Genomic DNA, 9,249 nt, shown 5'->3' on the forward strand with positions numbered 1-9,249 from the left:
GTATGAACAATTAATGTTGTACCTGTTGTAGGTAGCTCTTCGAACAACTTCAGTTTGGAGAAACAGAGTTTAATTCTGACCAGTTGGATGAGCAAATGTCTACTCTTACCAGGGCCAAGGTCAAAATGGACTGGTCCCATCTTAAAACAACTCCAGTTTCAAAAGTTTCATGGTGGTTCATAAAAACCCTGTTTTTAAAAGCTTTACATTGTTGTCAGTTTTGCATGGTTATTCACATACCAGCTCCCAGACGACTCGAAAAGGACAAGGAGAGTAAAACAATGAATAGATGAACAGATGGATGCATAGAGAGATGGATGGATGGTTATTTACATAGAAGTCTAAGGTTATTTGCAAATGGATTAAGTGTAGCTGTCCAGTCAGAATTCAACAATTTTTTTGCTGAGGTCATTCAAAGAGCTATCTACAACAGGTAAGATATTGTTCATAACCTTTTTTACAGAACCCTGCTTTAAAAGAAAAGAAGTATCCCTTTAATTTAGTTTCTTTTCAGTCTTCCTTCTGCAGCTCCTTTAGTTTAAAAAATGAAGTTTTATCTTTAATGCTTTCTGTCTCCTTGTCCTGAATTTGGGTCGTTCACCTTCTCCACTGTGAATCATGACAAGAATACGCATAAACCTTAAGTCAGATAGAAAAGATAAAAACGCAGTGGAGTCCAATAAGACTGGTTTAAAAAGTGCCATATTTTTTGATGGGGGTGCAGGGGTGGGGGGTAGGGTCGAATGAAGGAATTGGCTTCAGCATAAATGAGCACATTGAACCAGCGTATCATGTCCAGCGCTGCTGGCTCTAACGGTCAAAGCCTCAGACACCATTCTTCTTGTGTCGAAGCCGAGGTGCAGGAGGGTTTGAGCACAGCAGGAAATATAATTGTGAGTGGGTTGGAAAACGCGCAAGTTATTTATCTGTTCTCTGGAGATGTATTTTTGTAGCCTTTATTAACCATCGCACGTTCTGAAACAGATGGCTCGCGTTTGTTTTTACACTGCAACTTGAAAATAAGATGCCATTTCTGAGTTACACGGAGAAACAAACAATTCTCAGGTTTAGAAATGCACAATTACTAAGCAAGTAGCTGTCAATATTTGCATGCACATTGTCAAACTCCAAGGAATGCTCCAGTGCTTATTGGATTTCATTCAGTAGAAGTTATTTGTGTTTGTGTTATGGAAGAGGGTGTGGACTAAGTGATTAACTATTTATCATTGCATCAATAAGTGAAACAAACCTACCATGAAGGAATGCATGTCTCTCACCACCTTGTAGGCCTAAGTTTTAAAAATAGATCTTGTGTGATCCATTACTGCTCAGAGTATGTGATGGAGTTCGCTCTCACATCATATTTTAGACAAATATTTGTAAAATTGACTGCGTTAAAGCCACATTTGTGTTTAATAAAGTCAGTTAACTGAATTCAGTTAACCCCAAAATGTAATTAGCTGTAGATTTACATTCTGTGATTACTTTCTGAGAGTTTCATAAAAATGTGTACACAGTTTCATGGCATATTTTGCTACTTTTGATATTTTCTCAACAATCAAATGTTTGTTACAAAAAACAAATGATTAATAAATAAGTAAGCAAATAAAGTGGTAATAACTTGCAAGACAAGTGGCAAAAGTATTTATGACAGGAGTTATTCCCCTGAAATTCTTCTCTCATTTTATGTGCCAATAATGTTTACGATTAAAGGTCTAGTATTCCTTGAAGGAATGCATATCACCCGCCACTTTTCATGCCTTAGTATAACCTTATACAAAGATTATCTCATGATAAGAAACTTTGTAAATTGTAAATAACATTATGAGAGATCTAATGTGATATTGCAAAGTCTTGCATGATCTGTTCGCACTTAAAGTATGTGTTGAGGATGACTCTCAGCTACTGTCACATCAAATTTAGCTCAGTATCTGGACAATTGACTAAGTTAAATCCATTTAAGTGCTTCCTAAGATGTACATCAAATACTCAAATCATTTCTTTCTTTAAGAATCTCTAGTATTTGGCTTGTGGTTCAAGAGATATTCTACTAACAGACAAACATGGTCGGCATCAATAGTTAATGCCAAAGTTTTAAGCAAAATTGTAATTCAATTTGTAGAACTCAGAACTTGTCTTGAGAATGACTCTCAACTCTTACAACACCAAGTTTTAGCTCAATATCTGTAAAAAAAATGACAGAATTATTGCTATTTTGGTGTTTAATAATTTGGATTAGCTGTTGTGGCCATCTTTAATTGTGTTGACTTCAGTTGTAGCTTTTCGTCCAATGATTACTTTCTGAGAGTTTAATGAAAATGCATACACTGGTTCATGAGATATGTTGCCAACTGACAGACAAATGAAGAAACCCCCACACAACGAGCTCAGGCAGTTACATGATTGCCCGCCACCAGGAAAGGCAGGTGATAACTATGAGATGATGGTTATAAGGACTTTAATAGAAGCCTTCACTGTACTTTTAAAACCATTAGGCAGCCATGTCCTGATTATGCCACACTTTTACAGCATCACAAACACCTCAGACGCTCATGTGCACTTTTTATTCAAACGGGTGAATCTTTTACAAACGGCTGACTTTACTTTGACAAGACAAACTTTTAATAGGCATTCCAGCTCCCAGCGCCAAGACACTTTTGCAGACTGACACAGCATAAACTGGAGGAGCGATTTGTGCTTGTCCTGTGACAGGAAGACCTATCAGGTGCCACCCCCTAACCCCCCCNATCCCGCTCTCCTCCTGACCTCATTCTGTCATCTTCGTTTTCCTTCTCCTCCCCACTCCCAGGTCTTTTATAAAGTGTCTCCATGCATTACACATTTAACAATGCATTAAAAATAGGCCACCATCAATCAGTTCATTCACTGGCAGAGACAGAATCTACTTGTGGAACCGATTTGGTATGTTTTCTCGAGGTTCAAGGAGGAATGGAGGGGCTATAGACTCTTCAGACGCCGTGTTTTGTGCAAAACACGAAGCGAAAATGAAAACAACATTTAAGTGCTTTGAAGCCCACAGCAATAATTTAAATTTTGCTTGATCTCCTGCGGCACGCCGTCTTCCCAGCATCCAGAAACAGACTGTATATGAATATATGCAGGCCGTGAGCCGTGACAAGATATCTGTTGATGGGTGCCAAGTCAACATCGCGCCCAAAACAGTGATTTGAGAAACTTGAGGTGCACGATACAGGATAGGTACAAGGTAAAAAATCTGATGTAATGTTTGGAAGCAAGTCAAGCCTCGGGGGCAAATAATAGTCTGAACAGCCTGACTCCAGGTTGCTCATGCCAAAGCAGATGTTCAGCTGACGACAGCATTACAAAAGACAGTGGCCCGTGTTGTTCAAAACTGGGGGCTGAGGGGGGAGGCATTTTGTGTTATCAGATTGGCATGTCAAGGTTGCCGAGCAACTGAGAGAGCTGCGTTGGTATTTGTTTGGAAAGCCATATATATTTAATGAAGAAATATTGACAGGATCACAAAGTATTTTCACAGTTCCACATGAGTTTAGTTAACCCAGTGAGGTTAACAGGTTGGATGTTCGGGGGTCTCCTTGTGGGCTTTGATGTTGCTGCTTTGCTCCGAGGCTTGATCCTGCATTCTGGACTTCAAAACACACGGCAGCTCATCGTCGTGGCTGAAGGCTCGACGAGGCAAGCACGGGCCGCACAGACACGCCTGAAAGGACCGCACGGGAAAAAGTCAGCCGGCGGACAGGGCACATTTTTACTTCGACTTTGCAGAAAGAAAAGCATTACTTATGTTGTCATTTCACAGCAATAAGCCTCCATTCAGTCAGACAGGACGTAACAAAGGAGGTTTTATCAATAATGATTGTGTTTTATTTGTTTGAGTTGACGTTAAAAGCTTGAGTTTCTCTCTTAGTTGAAATTAAGTGCTAAATTAAAGCAAACTGTCTATGAATTTATACATAAATATGACACAAAACCATTACTGCAGAAGACAAACATTCACTAAGCACTGTGTGGTGGTAAAATAAATCAGAGTGTTTCCAATATCTTCCTCTAGAGCTGTAATACAATAAAAGCTTTAAAAAATTGCCCCGAAGTTCCATTTTTTTCTTTCTCATAACACATCACTTTGATTCAGAGACTAAATATCTGGAAGGTTGCCAAATGTCTTTTTTTTCCCTGACAATGTTTTTCCAGACCATTTTCACTTATGACCCCCTCAGGTATACTCGCTGCAGTCTGGCAGCAGTCTTTACAGACATGACTCCATTATGTCCTCGAGACACACACACATACACACACACAGGACACCTCATCCACCGCAGACCGCTCTGTTTTCGACATACATCAGATTTGTCTGCAGACAGAGGAAGAGCTGTAAGAGCACTCACCTTGAAGCATTTCTTGAACTGTCTGCTGACAGTGTACAATGCAATTGGGTTGATGCATGAATTCAGGGATGCCATGTTGATGCCAAAATAGTCAAGAACAAGAAAGACGCTGAAACGAAAAATCATACATATTAGGTAAATTACACATAAATGTACTTCCTTACAGGAAATTAAAAGCATAGCATATTTTGAAGGAATGCATATCACTGGCTACCTTTCTTGCTTTAACAACCACATCAATATCTGTAAAACTGTTTAAGTTATAGCCATTTTGTGTTTCCCAAAGTCAATTGGCTGTGGCTGCTATCTTAAATTAGGTTGACTCTAAAAGTTAATCAGTTGTATGTATGCACCCAATAATTACGTTCTTAAAGTTTCATTAAAATCCATTCAGGAGTTCATGAGATATTTTACAAACAGACAGACAGGGTTGAAGCCAGTAGTTAATGGCAACGTTTTAAACACAGATATTTTGCAATCAGTTTGTGCTCAGAGTAGGTGTTGAAGATGGTGCTTAGCTATTAATACACCAAATTTGAGTTCATCCTCAGTAAAATTGATTGAGTTTTAGCTATTTTTGTGTTGCTAATGTTGTCAAATGTGGTGGCCATCTAAAATTAGATTGACCCTAAAGATGAATAATTTTAAAAATGTGTATCCAATGGTTACTTTGTGAGAGTTTCATTAAAATCATTAAAATATATTTTGCTAACACGAGAGACAAACACACACATAAATTACTGCTCACCTCAGTAGCTGACACCTGTTAGGATCTTTCTGATCGTACATGGTTGATTTCAAGATTCTGCTGAGGTACAGAGGCAACCAGCAGAGCACAAACACGACAACCAGGCAGAAGACAGTTTTTGCCACTTCTCGCCTCTTTAAAAAAAAAAAAAAGATGCAAATCAAATTAAAATCCAAAACCTAAACTGTAAAAGGTGCCAAAAAGTTGCAAAGCTGAGCTCGAAACTGAAGCATTGTTGTATCACCTGTTTGATGTAACCATTTAATGAACTCTCTGTGTTTTTCAGCATCTTCCTGGTCATGAGTGCGTAGAAAACTGTGGTCCAAACAAGTGGCATGCAAAAGTAGAATCCAAAGAGCCACCAGTCCTTTACCGCTTTGTAAAACTGTAGAAAAACAAGAGATACATGCCAACAAGCTGTGCTGGAGGTGACATGATATTGAGCTGTTGCTATGATACAGCATCCGTAAAACAACATTTGATACACACACAAAGAGGCTAACAAGGACATAAACAAATCTGCACTTGACACTTGATGGTTCAGGTTCAAGAACTATATTTACAGGCATTATATATTTAATTTTATTTTCAAAGAAAAACCTCTCCAACACTTGATCTGTTTGTTTTATTCTGTCATACGGCGTGGCATCACCTGCATGAACTGTGTGGTTTGGACGGGGTGAAGCAGACATATCCTCAGATGTTTCTCTTTGTAGTCCATTGTTATCATATCAAAGCCAACCATTTCAGGGACCGCCAGCAGGATTGAAAAAAACCATATCAGGGTTATTTCAATCGCCGTCCGCACGGAAACCCAGATGCCTTTGATTTGATTCCAGGATACAACGGCACGGTATCTGCAAAATCAATGAGAAAATGTTATGGCTTGGGGAACTTTTCGCCTGAAACAATGATGCATTTTTTTCCCCCGCTGAAGAGCATTTCAAGGACTAATGCTAAACAAATCTGTCTGCTTGATGAAATACAGATTGTAGCCACCAAATGCTATTTTCACGGAGGGGACAGAAAAGTGGAGCTTATCGCCTTACCTGTCAACACTCAAAGCACATAAGCTTAACACGGTAATCCCGACAGAAGTTTTCTGGATGAAGGGGACGAGTTTGCATATTACTAAACCGAAGGGCCAATCCTCTGCTATGAGCTGCAACAAAGACAAGGACATTTCCGTTAAAAGGAAAAATAAATTAAAAAAGCAATCAAGAGGGAATTTTTGCATGCAGAAAATCAGAATAAGGCACAACATCACAACTAAACAGTTTAGGGCATATAACTCACCCTGTACGAGTTGATTGGAATGTCTATCACAATGTGGATCAGGTCCCCTAAAGCAAGACTTGCAATGATGATGTTCGGTCCACTTCTCATGCTTTTGTTTGTGTAAATGATTCTGAGTAAGGCTGAATTTCCCACCAATCCAACAATGAACACCAGCAGAGAAACTGTAATGTTGACATACTTGAAGGTGTCTCTGATTCCCGCTGACTCCGAGCACATAGGAGGGGGTGCCATTTTTCCTCCCGTGACTGGGGATGGATAAACCGAGCTGTTGGATTTCTGTTTTTCCAGTATTAGCAGAGCAGGGGAAGCTGTTTCGGGGTGCTCAATTACAGGGAGAGCTTCTGAAGGCCGATCGTTGGCCCGTAATCCAACAAAAATATATCCAAAACACAGAAGGAGAGTCATGGTCCTCATTGTTAATGATTTCCTCAAAACAGCCCTGTAGTGTTTCAGCCAAATCTGGACTGGAAATGAAAATAGCAAATAATTAGCATATTTGCCTTTTTGGATTTGCAGCTATGTACCAAGGGGGTGGAAAGGATTAATTTAATTTGCTGATCAAAAGGGAAGAAGAAACGAACAAACAGCACTGACAGAGTGTGATACAGTGAATTATTCCAGCTTACCTTCAGATGTACACACTCTGTGAAGCAAGTCGCTGAAAAACCTAAGAAAAAAATAGACTTTATGTTTAATACAAAAGGCAGCTCTTTGTTGCTGTGCCTGCTATAAATGTTTGAACCCAGCTGAGGAAAATCGGGGTTTTATAGACTGAGATATTGTTGTCAACATTAGTCATCGATCTGTCAGTAGTGACTGTAATTACTTCCCTTGATGCATCACCCTGAATAAAAGGATTGTGCTGAAGTGTACTGTCTGTTATCATGGAGTGAGATCATTTTAGAGTCTTCAGTGGGGGATATTATGTTACAAGTCCCTCCCTCCCCCACCACCTTCGTTTTTACAGAAAAAGTCCATTATCTTCGCTGAAATAAAAGTTTTACACAAAATTCTGCAAAATGTGTATTTTAGACAAATGTAAGATCTTTTTGTGCCTCCACTGCGCTTTTTTGAGTCAATACACTGTAAAAACTGATCCTTGTCTGTTTATTATTTCAGCTTAATATTCCTTTTTTTCCCTTTGACCGACTATTTTCAGTTGTGATGAAGATATAGAGTAAACATATGCACTCATTAATACATGCTAAATAAAAATGTCATGCTTATTAAAATTAATAATTTACATCAACTTGACTTTAAAGGTCAATCATGTTGATGGGTGAGTTCAAGTTTTTGCATCTCTGCATGCTCTGTCCTTCCCTACAAAGTCACATTTTCTGTGGATTTGAGACAAATTTAGCATTTTCAGAAGATACTTACATTTTTAATTAGGAAAATAAATGTGAAAGTTTGAAAATTTACCCTTAAAAGTTAACTAAATCATCAAACAAATTAACTTAAACAATGTTTATTATCTCAGTATAATTTAAAGATGCGCTTTCACTTTTTTAAGTGAGATTTTACAGTGCACTGCATTTCAGATGATCTTGATGCACAGCTACTGCCAAGCAACTTAATTTGAACAACAACAAAATAACACAGGAGTGGAACTGTACTTAAATTCTGTGACTTTCCTCCGGAGACTTTGCTTCATGTGACATATCACGTTCTGAAAACATGAGTCTGCCTCCGTCCCGCCAGGAAGAAGCTGCCTCTGCCTCTCCTGAGAGTCCAAGAGAAGGTGACTTCTCCTCTCGACAGTTTTATGACAACTTGAAGAGCCTGGAGGAGCAGGAGACATGTGACGACAGGAGAGGTCCCGTTGTTAATAACGTACCGGACAACTACTCCAGCTCCCTTTTGAATGCTCAGATCTGTGCTTCGCTGGTGACAAATGACCTTGAGAAAGCATGTGCCGGCTTTCTTCCTCAAGAAGAGATTGAGAAAAGTGAGTTGGAAATGAAAAAAACTGTGACAAATGTATTTAGCCTGACTGTCTGTACGTTCCACCTACGGAAGCGCATTGCTATCAGCAGGAAAAAAAAAATTCGAACGCTATCACGTTATAACGTGATACGTATCTTGTTTAAACGTGATAATATCTTGTTAAAACGTGATATGTATCATGTTAAAACGTGATATGTATCTTGTTAAAACGTGATAATTATCTTGTTAAAACGTGATATGTATCTTGTTAAAACGTGATAATTTTATGTCCAGGAAGTGGCGGTATTATGCTAGGCTAGTACAGTGGCTAACAGGAATTGGTCACGTTTCCCTTCATGTTTGGCCTACACGGATACGGATGCTGCTTTGCACTGTGGTTAAAATCATTAATAGTATGCTATTCTGACCGAGTAAATGGCCAAAGAGCGATTATAACGGAGGCTCGGCTGTATTTGCTGAACATTTTCTTTTTAATAGGTGAATAACGGCAACGGCTGTTCGTAACCAAGCAACCGAAATCAACAGAAGGCTAGATAGCGGCAAAAGACAAAACTAGGTCCTGTTAAGAATTCTTCAAAATAAAAGACTTCCTCTCTCCAAAATAAATCATAAATAAAGCTTTGAATTTATTATTTTTCACGCCACCTTTTTGTAATTATGCACAATCAAGTTAAATTCTGTGAATAATAATAATCATTATACATAATTATTTTGGAGAGAGGAAGTCTTTTATTTTGAAGATTAGCCATTTCCTGAATCAGAAGCTACAATCGGAAGCCAACTTCAGCTTCGATCCAGACAGTCAGTTAGGAACGCCGCCACAGCTAGAGGACCGGACTGACGTTTCCTTCTGTGCAGTCCCGTTCT

General features: G+C 38.9%; 2 protein-coding genes across 4 annotated transcripts in view; one reads left to right on the top strand and one right to left on the bottom strand.

The window, feature by feature from the left end:
- Positions 1 to 2,755: 2,755 nt before the first annotated feature.
- Positions 2,756 to 8,041, bottom strand: ednrbb (endothelin receptor type Bb). 3 transcript variants are annotated; one of them, XM_037976184.1, is made up of 9 exons: positions 7,062 to 8,041; positions 6,614 to 6,899; positions 6,433 to 6,523; positions 6,186 to 6,298; positions 5,789 to 5,993; positions 5,381 to 5,521; positions 5,137 to 5,270; positions 4,389 to 4,497; positions 2,756 to 3,703 (listed from the first exon to the last, which is right to left on the bottom strand). In XM_037976184.1, exons 2-9 carry the CDS (start codon positions 6,847 to 6,849, stop codon positions 3,551 to 3,553), a joined length of 1,182 nt encoding a protein of 393 aa, XP_037832112.1. In that variant the 5' UTR covers positions 6,850 to 6,899; positions 7,062 to 8,041; the 3' UTR covers positions 2,756 to 3,550. The 3 variants fall into 3 exon arrangements, with proteins under 3 accessions (XP_037832112.1, XP_017278118.1, XP_037832111.1); XM_017422629.3 differs by having other exon boundaries at positions 6,433 to 6,899; XM_037976183.1 differs by having other exon boundaries at positions 6,433 to 8,041.
- Positions 8,042 to 8,072: 31 nt separating this feature from the next.
- LOC108239715 (glutamate-rich protein 6-like) overlaps positions 8,073 to 9,249 on the top strand; it is a 9,834-nt gene continuing 8,657 nt past the window's right edge. Inside the window, exon 1 of the mRNA XM_037976181.1 lies at positions 8,073 to 8,383. The gene's annotated coding sequence lies outside the window, so the exon portion shown is untranslated. The remainder of the gene's footprint in view (positions 8,384 to 9,249) is intronic.

This window comes from Kryptolebias marmoratus, linkage group LG6 (genome assembly GCF_001649575.2).
Source record: "Kryptolebias marmoratus isolate JLee-2015 linkage group LG6, ASM164957v2, whole genome shotgun sequence".
In the NCBI taxonomy this organism is placed as follows: Eukaryota; Metazoa; Chordata; class Actinopteri; order Cyprinodontiformes; family Rivulidae; genus Kryptolebias; species Kryptolebias marmoratus.